General features: G+C 36.5%; 2 protein-coding genes across 2 annotated transcripts in view; both read right to left on the reverse strand.

Annotated features, from left to right (window-relative positions):
* Window positions 1–5803, reverse strand: part of PACRGL (PARK2 co-regulated-like) — a 37594-nt gene extending 31791 nt beyond the window's left edge. The window contains exon 1 of the mRNA XM_009324113.1: window positions 5791–5803. Coding sequence (XP_009322388.1) covers window positions 5791–5803 — 13 coding nt within the window. The remainder of the gene's footprint in view (window positions 1–5790) is intronic.
* Window positions 5804–6774: 971 nt separating this feature from the next.
* SLIT2 (slit homolog 2 (Drosophila)) overlaps window positions 6775–14098 on the reverse strand; it is a 272375-nt gene continuing 265051 nt past the window's right edge. The window contains exons 37-39 of the mRNA XM_009324114.1: window positions 12661–12949; window positions 8102–8313; window positions 6775–7016 (exon numbers count right to left, since the gene is read on the reverse strand). Coding sequence (XP_009322389.1) covers window positions 6775–7016; window positions 8102–8313; window positions 12661–12949 — 743 coding nt within the window. The remainder of the gene's footprint in view (window positions 7017–8101; window positions 8314–12660; window positions 12950–14098) is intronic.

The raw sequence follows: 14098 nt of genomic DNA on the forward strand, positions 1-14098 counted from the left end.
TTTTAACAGTTTAATAAATAATACTTGGTTTTTAAAATGCTTAAATATTAATTAGCTGCAGAGTGTTCTTTCCATCACCAGCACGGTGTTTTTTCCCCACCAGATGCTTCCAGTTATCTTAGCAAATGTACACGCAGGAAGGTGATTGCTGTGACTTACTGCAAAGGGAAGGAAGAAGTGTCCCATCTGGGGGGGCTGGGGGAATGGCAGGCACAGTCAGGTCCGGAGCCAGGTGGGTGGGAAGGGGGGGAAGCAAGTAGTGCTTGGAGTGCCCAGAGCTGGAGGGAAGGGGTGAATGCCAAAGGCTGGCCTGTGGTTTGTGATAGTGGATGATGAGCACTGTTTTGATGAAGTGGGAGTTAACAGACCTTTTGCTTCTCATTTTTAAGATGCTTTGCAAAGTTTCTCATTAGTTTGTTTGTTTGTTTATTTATTTATTTATTATTTAGGATAACAGTGAACCTTTTTCTGCAGTGGAGTCTATGCAGTGCCACATGGTCTCACTGCGGATGTTCAGACGTAGAAACGTGCCCAAACCTTCCTCTCCACAAAAAGGTGTGCTAGAGTTAGGTAACTGTTAGGCCCCTTTTTCTTCCTCCTCTAGCCCTGGACACACTGCATTAATTATTTCTAGGGGTATACTTGGAGGCTGCTTAATAGCTTTGTTCACTAATCATGTAAAAGTTTGTTCAGCAAAAAAGAAGGCGACAACTAATGAATAATTACGTATGATTTTTCTGAGAGTTTAGAAACAATTTTTTTGGTAGAGGTATGTGTTTTCTGCGGCCAGTTTTATTTACTGTTAACATTGACTCATGTCCTTACCTTTCCCCTAGAGAATAATCATAAAGCTGCTCAAAAATGAGTGAACTGATAGGGAAGGAGATCAAATTAAAAAAAAAAAAAGAAAAAAAAAAAGAGAGAGAACAGGCGAACTTCATACTCTTTAAACCTGCTGTTTCAAAAAAGCAAGCAACTTCTAAAGCACAGGTCAGCTGGTACCGCTCTTATTGCTGTTTCCATAGCAGAAACACAGAAATGTGATTAAATAAATAAAACTAATCAGAAGCAAACAAACAAGTTTGCAGTAAAAACAGCTCAAGTTAACCTATTCTCAGAGGACTTTGAAAGAAAACATACTTCTAAAGATGTGCTGTGAGAGATTTTAGGCACAGCTGCAGGAAAAAAAAGGTATCCTTTCCCTCTCTTTAGAAGGATTAAATCTGTCCTGGAAATTAACCAAAGTGGACAAATGGGCCATCATACAGAAACAACAGATTGAAGCCCAGAATGTGAAAAACTATGAGCAAGAAGAAAAATGTCCTGGAAAAAGGCTACTGGATCTTTTTAAGGAAATTTAATGACAGAGTAAGCAACCCAGGCACATTAATTCTATCTTTACTTGTTTCTTGTGATATGGAAAGTATCCTAAAAGGAATTCTAAAAAAAAGTTCTAGCAGACAAAAACAGATAACAATTCCCGTTCCGAGTCTATAAATCCATAAAATATGTAAGTTTATAGCAATCTATGTATGTCAGACTGTTCCACAGGAGGTAATGTAACATTTTCCGAATTATAAAGGACACAAAAATGTCTGATCTCTGTAGTTGGATGTGTAACCTGTCTCTCCTTCTTTAAGGCAGGTCTTCTGATTCCCTCTACAAATGTTAGCAAATACCTAAAAAAGGAACAAAACCAAATCTTAATCTCCTGTGACTGAGAGTACTGAGGCTCGATGTTTAGAACTAAAGGAGTTTACCTCTGAACTGGAATGAAATAAAAGGATGGAGTTGTAAAGACCAGAAAGCATTACTAAGATCAACATTTCGAAATTAAGCTGTGGATCTGGGAGGCAGTTTTAAAGTCTGTTCCCATGGCTGAGCAAAATTCCTGCAGCATGGGTGTCATGCTGTAGAGCTGGAGCATATTTGCTGGGGCTGTGCATAGCCAGAAGTCTTGCTGTTTAGTGAGATGACTGTTTTTTCTCAGCTTGACAAATGACATGCAGCACTGACAGAATACTTCTCCTTTGCTGGCCATCACCCCTACGGACACTGGCCAGAACAGCAGCAGCAGGAACATACCCTCCAACTCTGATTTAATCACACGGAGCCCAGGAGACTAGTGAATAGAGCTGTTAAGTCTCTGTTTGGTTTGCTTTTCCCATCTGTGTTTGATTAAACCGAGAGCAAGATTTATTCATTTTTTAACATCAGGAGCTGTTGGTGTCCAAGATGATGGTTGATGTTAAGGTATACATACACAGTTTAACCTGGCTGAGGGCCAAAGAGGCCTATGATTTCCAGCCTAGACAATTTATTTGCAAAAGGACACAAAATCCCTCTGCTCTCAGACATTTCTGAAGGGATGAGCACAACTACTTCCTGCTGTCCCAGGAACACAATACATAAAGAACACAGTAAAACAGTAGGCTCTCCAGGATGAGCCAGGCTCTCCAGGCATGCAGGCAAACACTTCAGTTTTACTTTGCTCCCGACAGCCCCTACATAGTCACAACTACCAACGATTTTCTGATTTCCACTCCAGGAATCTTAAATAGATTGGAGATACCAGCTCAGTGTATAAATATTTCTTCTAAAAGCCAAGAATCCTGAATGGCTCAGCTGGGGAATTGCACTTTATGGGAACTGAAATTATGTGCCAGGCTCTCCACTGTAAGGTGGGATAGCTGAAGCACAGACACTTGCATGCCTAATGAGCTACTGTGAGAATAACACTCTCTTCTAAAGGAGACGGAAAGGAACCAAAAGATGGGATTTGAATTGCTTCAAAGAGATAAACTTTTCCTCAAACAATACGGTTAACTCAAGACAGAAGGATCAAGCGTGCATTTTTAAGAACTGTAAAGGGGTTTCTTTTAAATACGTAAGTTTCAAGCAATAACAGATAAAGCTCCCAAAATCCAGAGCTTCAATGCAAACAGCCTCCAGCATTCTTGACGCTTTTCCAAAACTTCTGGGCATTTTCTTCTCAACAACAAGCCCCTTTCCAAAACGTAGCACTCTCCCCCTCGTCTCTTAATCATCACTCATCTCATCAAAACTAACATGGTGACATCTACTTTCTCTATTGCCTTGTTACTATCCCTGCAAGTACACTGTGGATCGTCAGGTCTGCCAGATTTGTTGTTATCTGCATTCTGGTCTTTCCAGGCAAATGCCTTCATAACATCATATGAATATCATATTGACTGTGGCACTTACACAGAGCATCATCATAGTACAATGATTCTTGTAATACTAAGCTTCATGGTACCCCCATATGGCAATAAAAAGTATGCTGAATACAAGAGAAAATTGTTATTTCAGTATAGCTTAGAAAATAAACCGTATGTCTCAAAGCTTATTCAAAGCCCACCATTGGTTTGCTTAAAACAGTATTGCTATCGCTCACATATCCATCTTCCCCAGAAACTTTAATACAGGCTGCAGAATCTGGTTCCATGTGTGATAGTTCCTGTTCTGAATTGACTTTCAATGTTAGACAAAAAAGCAATGACTTTTGTTACTGTTTCATTCAAGAAGAATGGTCTTTTTTCCATGCTCTTTCACATTTTTATCATCTGTGAGATGACAGTAGGAGCTGTGCATGAGCCAGTACAAATTAAGCAGTATTCATATGCTTTCTCTTTTATAGCTTTTAAGAATACTGGCAGAAAATGATGGAATCTGCAAGTTTCAGTTTTCTTGGTTTCTAATGAAAAAAGAATTTGAATTGTATGCAGTGTTAACTTGAAGTGAGGAACTTGGTCACTGTACTGAGTCGTATCCTTCAGACCCAATGCTGTTTATGCATTTTATTCAATACATTAAAAGCAGACTGTATGAGAGTGGTTCCTATAGCAGGCAGCAGACCCTAGGAGAGAAACCTAATCCCTGAGCACCGTGTTAAAAGCTGCATAACTTATGTTTTTGAATGAAAACCTATGTGTCTGGAGTGTTCTGCGCTGAACTAAACTCTCCACTGTGTTAGCTGTGCCTATAGCTACAGTTCCCTCAGACCCCCATTTCCCTTTTGGGGAATACGGGTACAAGGCAGCCTGTTATAGCAATATTACAAGAAATGATTTAGGCATGAGAAGGGTGTCGGGGTGACCCATCCCACTGAGAAAGTTCTCTCGTCACGCACAGTGGCACACCTTGTCGAAGCTTAAGGACTTTCAGTGGATAGAATACAGGGCTGCTCAGGGTTCTAAGGTGAGCTGAGTCACTGTTTGATGTAGGTGCCTTATATTCCTCCAGAGGGGTAGGTGCCAAAGTTGTTTGTTGTGTTGTTTTTTTTTAATTTTTATTTTATTCTTACGTTTTTATTTGGTTCTGCTTAGAGACCACAGAAAGTCCCTGTCTTGATGGCCTCAGGATCACCAGTAGCTGCTAGCATCGCTTGAATACCACTGCAGAGTTTCTCTTTCTCTGTCAGTATGAGGACAGAAAGCAGTCCAACTCCAGATACTTGGTACAGATATTTGATCATACACAGAAAAATAATACTGTTTATCCAAGAATGCTCTATAAGCACTGTTATGCAAGAATGGCTTCTTCTTCCTCAATGCTACCCCTATTTACAGAAGATTATTTAGAAATCATAGAAACTGCAAAGAAGGCCTCATGCCAAAGGCTGTTTCATTGGATATTGACACAAAATCTAAAGTAGACTAAGTAAAATAAATACAGAAGTATCTGCAAAAATTATATTACAGAAGAGAAACCTGGTTAAGTATCATCCCATCCGATTGCTTAAATTTAAAATACTTAGTCCAACGTTAGTGAAAATGAATCCCTCTGAAGAATCAAATTACTTGCTAAAAGAACTGTCAGATTGCTATTTGTATAACCAGTAAAGTATTGGGATAGACTCAGTTTGCCTTTTCATGCAGTGTACTTTATTTATAAGTCTTTTGTTAATTTTGGTACGAGTTCAGCTTTGTTGGTAATGAACTGACATTTTCAGATGTCACTGCCTGTAGGTGTAATAATCCCAAGTTAATTCCTTCTTCAGATTTTCAGCAATGAATACACTAGATCTGGGGTTGGGCTTTATTCTGTTTTTTACCAAATATTCTTTGCAACTACAGATATTTAATTAAAGGCTGTTAGACAATTTAAACTTCTCAGAAGAATACAAATAAAAGCTGTTAATGAAGTAAATATCTGTTTAATTTACAAACATCAGTAGCATTACTGATATCAGTCCAAATAAGACAAAGCACACTGCATTACACATGTACATCTAACTTTTTTTGTAAAAAAAATAATAAAATAAAATTGAAAAACATCTGCATTTTTACAGGGTACCCTGGGTTTTACTGAAAGAAGAACACAACCCACTATTGATTACCAATTCTACATTATAATTTAGCAGCAACATGTTAACATGGGGAACATCAGGGCAGTAAAGTAGTTTTATTATTTGGGGAAAGTCACAGTTCTTGATAGCACAGCCTTTTTTTCTTTTTTATAAAAAAGGTAAAGAGCTTTATGGGAATATTAATTTATAAAGATCTACCTTCTAATGTCATTTTTTACACGCCATCTTATTTTCTGTAAGTACTGTATATAGGGAAAATTAACTTCTCTACAATTGCCACCTAGTGTAAAGACATTTTCTGTCATACATTACAGGTTCTTGGAAGGTGTCCTGAATATCTGCTGTATGTGAAAACTGCAGATTGTCATCACTTTCAGATTCAGTGACACCAAGTGGTCAGATTCTAAGGAAAAGCAAAAGGAAGGGGGAAGGGGAGGAAAAAACAGACCGAAAACATTTACCCCAAGACGACATGCTACGTTAGTTCTATTGCAAAAAATCCTGATTTTTAAGTCCTTTAAAAAAAAAAAAATTACAAAAATACTGGGACAAATATAAATTAATATATATTAAAGCATTGAAAAACAGTAAAAGGGATGGCCTAAAAGGGTTAAGTACAATGTACTTTGATACAATAAATATTTCTCAATGAAACCGAATACTGTATAGAGTTGTTTAGAACTCATAGAAACAGAAATCCATATTATTACTAATTTATCCATCAATAATCTATTTTTATCATCCCCAAAACATTTATATTACAAAAAATTAATACTGGAAAAGGGCAGATAAACACTTTTTTATGCTTCTTTTGCTAACATGCTGACATAAAAGTATACATCATCAGGAGATTTCAGGATTATAGTATATTCTCATATCTCCCATTTCCCATCCATTAAATGGGACTCCATCTTCTCAAGATGCTTAATAATTCCAAAAGATAAAATGTATTTCATACAATTGTTATTTCTGTATAATCTGATTCTTTTCACTCATAATGCTTCCTCATCCATAGGTAAGTGATTGGTATGGTCTGTCAAGACAATAAAATATACTGATACGAAAGTGAAAAAACAAGCCTCGTGTTCTGGTCAATATTTCATCTCTGAGCTGTTAAGTTGAAAGTCACATGTGTATAGTGTCAGTCTATCTTCAGCACGTTATAAAGAAGAATCCACGTTAAAAGCAGTTAAAGTTTCCCATCTTTGTTGCAATGTTACCAGGTCTTTTTTTTTTTCTTCAAAGCTCCTCTTGGCTATGAGAAGTCTCAGTTCAAGCACTTGAATCTTTTTTCAAATGAAGAAAAAGTCTTTATTCTCATAATAAAAATAAGTCTGTTCTGTATTTTACAATATATTTCAAATATTTCCACTATGAAGCATTAATTAGTCCGACACGGTCAATAAGTATACAACATTTTCAAAAGACAAGTGTGACAGGGACACTTAGGAGGGACAATTTGTACAGCCACACTTCACCACTTTTTCAACCTCGTCCACAAATGATGACCCGTCAGTGCATTCAAAAGGGTATTTCCGTCTCTTGCTCCTCAGTGGTCCACAGCACTGCCCGGTTGAACATCCTCCTTTACATTCTAGTCTCGATACCTTCTTGGTCGTCTGGCACGCAGCATACCCTTGCTGCTTTTGGTAGTAATCTCGGATTCGTTCCCCTCGACAAGAGATTTCTGTAGAAAACATCATTTAAAATAAGAGACACACTTTTGAGACACAGGTCAAAGAATGGTTGACATTGCTAAGGAAGATGCTGTGATTCTAATTGCAGTTGGGATTGATATTTTAAAGTTTGACTCAGACTGTATATTGGAAACTAGTGGTTCTACCAAACGCAATTTGATTAATGCTGAGTTTTATTTCCTTTACCTCCTATTTTCAGTAAAGTTTATATTATGTATATGTAAACCATAAATACAAAGCTATTACAATGACAAGAAAATTGGAAGCTTAAATCTTTTCCTCTTTTATAAAAATACACATCTTCTGTTCCTACATTGCTTGCAGCTGGTTCTATTTACCATAGGGAAATGTTTCAGAGAGCATGCAATTTAATTTATTAGACCTGGAGTTTAATATTATTCAAACTGTTATTTAATACAAGTTACATTCCACTAACTTCATAAATTACTGAGGTATAAAACCAGCTAAAAATGAGACATCTGTTAAAAGTTCTACAACCATATTCTTCTATTCTATTCACATCTATGTACAATACAAAATAAATGCCATCTGGGGTAAGGGAAGGAGAGGGAGAGGGAGAGCTTTGATAGACAAAGGAAAAAGAAAAAGGTAGGGGGAAAAGTCATCCTGTTTTCATCCATCTCACCTGCATAATTCGCTGTGATAAATCAGTTGAAGCTGAGAGGTCAAAAGTAGAGTTTGTGATAAAACTAGGAGCAGAATCATTGGATTTGGCTTCTCAGTTGCAGAAGGCAGAGAAACAATAAATACAGAAAGATACAGCAGGTAAAAGGTAATAGTTAAATATAGTAAAAATGTGTTTCTGAATAAAAGCAAAAAAGAGAAATGTTTTCACAGCAAAACATTTGATGAAAAAATCCTCAAAATGTAAACAAATTCATGGGAAAAGTTTGATTTTTTCTCTCACCGAGATAAATTCTTATGGTAAAAAAAAAGCAACAAATGTGTGTATTGTGGGGAAAAAAAAGTTGGTAATGTTTTTGGCTGGTCATGTTTTAATAAAAAAACCTCTTTTCTAAGACCAAAACAACATTATTTTTAATTTTTTTTTTACCTTTATCACAGCTGTCCCCCGTGTATCCGCTGCTGCATTCGCAATATGGTTTCCCAAGTCCTGAAAGCCTGCATTTGCCATGTTTACACCTGACGGATTGGCAGGGGTTAAACAGCATTTCCTCTTCATCACAGAGGACTCCCCCATGTCCCTGCAGGCATTTACAACTGTATGAAAACGCATTGATCGGCAAGCAGGTACCATGCACACATCTACAGGGGAAACAAGCCCAAGAGAATAAAAATAAATTATTCATCAAAGTTCAGGCTAAGCAACATTAACTACAAATACTTTGGACTGTACTCAGAAGAAATTGCTTTTGTTTCTAATGGACTTTTTCAGTGAGATGCAGTGAAGTGGTTTATAATTGGTATGCAGGTTTACACAAAACAAGCTGCAGTGCAGAACTCTGTCTCACCAGAAAACAGCCACTGTAGATGTGTTATGGAAGACTTTTACAGGCCACAGTTATTAACACCAACATTTCCTGGCTACCTAAACTTTCAGCATGCTTTTGGAAAGAACACAGAAAAATCAAGCCCAAATATAATCCACTAGAATTAAGTAGAGAAAAAGGATACTCACCTGAAATTCTGGTTCTTGTATCATTTAAAAAAAACGTATTGTCACTCATGAAGTATGGGGCTCCCAGCACAAAGACAGGTCAGGCACTTCCTAACTGAAACTCTTCTGACCCAGCAATGGCAGTTTCAAAGCGGAACACATGCTCCCCTGTCAAATACATTAGTCTGCATTGCCAACTGCCAGTAGCGCGGTCATATAATGTATGAGGCAGGTGTTCACTGAAAGCCAACAGCACTCACCTAGTACTCGTGCAGAAACTCACACTAGATGAGGTTGCATATTATCAAGTCTCACCCAAGTGATTAAACTAGCTACTCTCCCGGTTGAGCTTTGGTAAACATTTGTGGCAGGCTCAAATCTTGTTGTTAGACAAAAAAGGCTGTGATTAACTCATCTGCTGCATCTGCTAACTTCTGAGGTACAGTATGGGAACACATACGTTCTCTTGAGAGAAAGGTGGCGTTTCCCAGAAGGAGGATGTTCAATTACCTGTTCCTAAGTGTAAGCTGAAGATTAGGGGAATTCATATTCTGAAAACATCACCAATGACTTGGAATAAAATCACTTCCCTTTGTTCATTTGGTGGAACAGGGTCAATAGCTTTCTTCCTAGAAATAATATTATTTTCTTTAACTGTTGTCTTGATACACAAGTTTTCTATCTGCATACTGTTTCCTCAGGAGACCACAGTGAAGATTCCTCAGTAGGGAGGAATGCAATCCTGACATTCAAGGTCACAGTCACAGTCATCCTCCCTAATGTTTCTCCCCTCTAATGTTTTTCCTCTCTGTATTGTAAGATCCCTGAGCCCACAACCTCCTTAGTAGGTTGCGGCAGTTAATAAATAAATATAATAAAATATATATAATAGATAAAAATATATAAACATATAAATAAATAAATAAATGAAAAGCTGTCGATAAAAAAAATACCATTTGATCTGAAATAAAATCCTTTGTTTCAATTTGAAGATGGCAAAAATTCATATAAAATTGCATCTCATAGTAAATGAAATGTTAAGAACAACATCTCATTTTGAAATTGTTTAGATAACATATTTTGTATTTCTGGAAACTTTTTGCTTTGTACTCCTTCAGTACAGAAAGAAATCTGGTAAAATTGAAAAGAATACACAACACCTTTTAACTTTGACAAACTTGCATTAACTATTTATAAATGTTTCTGTTTATAAATATCAACAAGTTCCACTCATCAGTGAAATCTACATTACAATTCTCCATCTGTACCCTTAATTCTGTGCAAGTGCTTTAGACATGGTGTAACTTGGAGGAAAAAGAGTGTGGGAAGTCATTCTCATCACAGGATATTTAAATGGAAGGCACAACACATAGCCTCCATTCACATATCCAGTTTGGGATTAAAAACTGCAAATATAAAACTTAACTAATAGCTTAAGCACCTCCAACTTCCCTATTATGCAAGAGTCTGTACTTTTGAAGCAACTATGTTACCTAAAAAATTCCAAATTGTTCCTGTGGTTGACGTCTGATATTCCAAGACTGTTAGATTAAGCAACTCAAAATTGAAGGCTTAGGCAGTATCACAAGGCAGATAGCTTTTGTTTAGTTTTCATTATGTTTAGCATTTGATCTGTTCACCATTTACAAAACAACCACTTTCAGGACATCTGACGTATGAAGTTACTCAGGTGACACTGACATCATGTCGTATTCTATACAGGCTGTTTTAGATATCAAAGCAATCTGTGTCAGGATCTTTGGTAAAGTTCGGCTTGACTTAGAAGATGATTAAATCTTAGCTAATGCCAACTCTCATACTTTTGCTTCCACCTGTTCTTTGAAGCCCTGAATTTCATCTTCAGACTGTACTGAAAGGAACATCAAGCTAAGTGCAAACTCTCGGGCACAGTTTCATCTTATCTAATTTTAGGTACCTATGTCAGGCACCCAAGTTAGATATATAATTGCCATAAGCTCCCCACACAGTCACGGAGAGAAACGAGCTTATCCAAAGGGTGATTAGACCACTTGAGTCTAATTTACTCTTTAGAAATGTGTTTGTTCCTTTACTGACTATAGAGCAAACTTTGGTCACTATGTTCCTAAGTCAAGCACCTAGATTTAGGCAAAACACCTTTTCATGGTGTGCAGGGATCTCTAAAAGATCCCCTACATTTTTGAAACAGAGATCATAGTGACAAGTCTGTTTCTCAGATAAAGTGGAATGTTACACTGTATTAGACGGACAAAATGCATCTATTCAATAGACAGGATTTAGAGATGAATCAAGAAATACAGAATCAAATTCCCCAGGAACTAAAGAACAAAACCCTCCTTTACTCCAAATAAAAAAATTTGGTTTGGTTTTCTCTCCTAAAAGCTCACAGCACTGTACACAGCTGAAACAAAACCAATACCTTCAAGAGCTAACAAAATACTAATGTTGTGGTCACTTAATTCTATCCTTGATACTGCCTGTATCTGACACTTGCCACATTTTGTAATTTACTGCAAAAAGCACGCAGTTTGGGTGCTGATGTGTATAGTTATAAGAACCTATACAGAATCTAATTTTTCAAGGACACTTCAAATAAATTCTTTTGAGTTTCCTTATTATAGAACTTGATGGTTACAGTTTCATGTTATTTTTGACTCCTAAAATATAAAATGGATGTGACAGACATCACATTTGTATTTTTTAACCCGCTGTGACTTCTTTTCTTTATCTCTTAAGTTACTGTGAAAGAGGACAGGGTAAGAAAAAGACCCATAAACAATGAAGTGCTATAATGATATGCCTCAAAAATTCACTGCTGTGGCTTTGGGAAGAGTTCAAAACTTAATAGTACTGAAAGAGTCCATAAGCAATGTAAACAACGCTAACTGCATTGTAAAGCATGCTAACTGGTGTATAAGCTCAGACTCTCATCACTTAAACATCATGTTATATGAGAGTTGAAAATCATCTTCTTAGAATCTCTTAGCAAACTCAGGCCACTGATCCTCAAAAGTCAAAAGTTACATAGGCCAGAGCTCTGAAAAAATCAGCAGCCAAAAGATTCAAGCACGCTTACTTTACCAAAAAAAAAAAAAAAAAAAAAAGAAAAGAGTTATGTTTGCCAAACTGTTGTAAGGACAGTGGTACAAATGACAAGAATGACATCTTGTTGCCCATGACCAATAAATCCTGAAGAACTTTGAACTTCTGAAGTTTCTGATCTTCTTGTGCTGGGAGACCATGAGCTAAAAAACTGAATCTGTCTCTATAGTAAATTTAAAAGATGAATAGGCATAGATATCTATACTCTCATATACACATATACATATCTTTCGCTTTCTTTCTACACATATATATACATGATCCTCTCTATAAACATACATAAAATGCCCAACCTAAAATGTTCTAGTCAAATCAGCAAAAAGAATTAGCACACATGGACTTGAACAGAAGTTTACCATAAAGGTAGAAATCTATTTTCCTGCTAAAACCTGGGGTACTGTGAAAATATAAAAATATAAAAACATCTCTCTATTGTATCAAGTTTTTAAAACACATTAGAGAATAATAATAATAATAATAATAATTAATAATAATAATAGTATTTCCTCATTCTATACAATTATAAATAAGAAAATAGATTTTTTTTTTTATTTGCAAGTTCTTCTAAATGATTTTTGTACCAAATGTCATACCAACACTTGCATTGGTGTAACTCATTCCAGAAGTAGCCCATACAGAACTATATAGGAGCATATCCCAGGCTTTAGGCAGAACTACAGTGAGATGTATGTATCTGCTCCCCTAAACTGGGGACTTTTCCTCATTAAGTTTATGGAAAGAATAGACTGTAACCTGGACGCTGTTTTCACTTTCACATGCCCAGGATATTTTCTTTCTTGCTGAAAAGAGTGTGAACTTTTATGAAAAAAATATACATAAAAGGAGACTTATATGCATATTATACTACTGTTCTGTCTTGAGGAAGGACATACTTATTTCCAAGACATGGATCATTAGTCTGTTGATCACACAGGGGTCCAGTCCATCCTCCTTCACACTCACAGGAAAAGCCTGACTGGCTGGTAGCATGGCATGTCCCATGCACACAAACTTTCTTATGACAAGGCTCGCAACCTGGCAGAATTCCCACTTGCAGTGGCACATTTCTGAAGTCCTGGAGTTCGCTGTTGATATACAGATTACGGATGCAACCATGGAAGCTGGTGCCATTCTGTCCTGGAGATTGGCGTAAAGCTGCTATGTTATTTTTCACAGGCATGCCTAGGAAATTAATAATAGCAAATAATCAGTGTAATGTTTGGTACAATTTTCTATACCATTTTCCCCATTTTTTAAACGTTTTAAAAGAAATATTTCTTCCTAATTAATTATTCTTAGATATTCAGCCTATAACCATGAGCAATGATCTAGTATTTGGAAATTGTCCTGGTTGTCAAGCATGCATGTAAACCAGCTCCAGACCCCTGAGTCTCTAGGTCCAGCTAAAGAGATATATAGGACTTCATACAGGAAGCTCACAACTGTGAAAAGGTTCAGATACATGCCTGTTTTTGACCTAGTGCAATTAAGTCCAGGACAGTACACAGTTTCTGAATCTTGGAAAAACAAAAGTTGTTGAAATTTAGCAGTTGATACATGATTTTTTTGTAAGCTGCTAAGATACTCAAATCCAGAAGATTTTAGTAGGACCACCTCATCAATTTGGAGCTGGCATACACATTTCAAATGTGAAATTTTGCTAGGGAAAATTCTTGGAAAGAAAAGCTCAACAGGAGGAGGTTCTGTTACTTTCAAAAATATTTTTGTTCAGCATGTCTCTAAAAGAGATTTATAAAAAAGCCACTCGTATTTTGCCATTACAGTTTTAAACAAAGGTAGTCAATAATAACAATAATTCAACATCAAAATACTTATGTGTAGATATTTCTAGATAGTGCAAATGCCTCTGATGTTGACCATTTTCAGCGTAATTCCCCTGTTGTAGTCTATAATTGTCACAGGTGTAATTGGAGCAGGAGGTATATGCAATGCAGTTATCCTGTTGTGGTCAGTTAATCATTTAAGACTAATTCAGATGGAACATTACTGTTAAACATTGTTTCCTTGTAAAAATGAAGTTTCTTCTACTCCTACTCCCTGCCTTTTTTTTGCTTTTTTTTTTTAACTTGTTGTCACATTGGCCTATATTAGTTAGTCCTTAAGGTATTACATTCAAATAATTAATACACAACTGCCTAAATACCTCCTGAGACTAATAAGTAAAGGAAATCAAAGTGTACTGAGCACTAGAAAAGGATCTGTTTACCTGAAAATAAATGTGCTTATTAAGCTGCACAGGTTTATTCATAGGCAAAATTAACAATTTTCTTTCTGGTACTTAGTAAGATAAACCACAGAAAAAGGTAAGGT

This window comes from Pygoscelis adeliae, unplaced genomic scaffold, assembly GCF_000699105.1.
Source record: "Pygoscelis adeliae isolate BGI_AS28 unplaced genomic scaffold, ASM69910v1 Scaffold24, whole genome shotgun sequence".
Lineage (NCBI taxonomy): Eukaryota > Metazoa > Chordata > Aves > Sphenisciformes > Spheniscidae > Pygoscelis > Pygoscelis adeliae.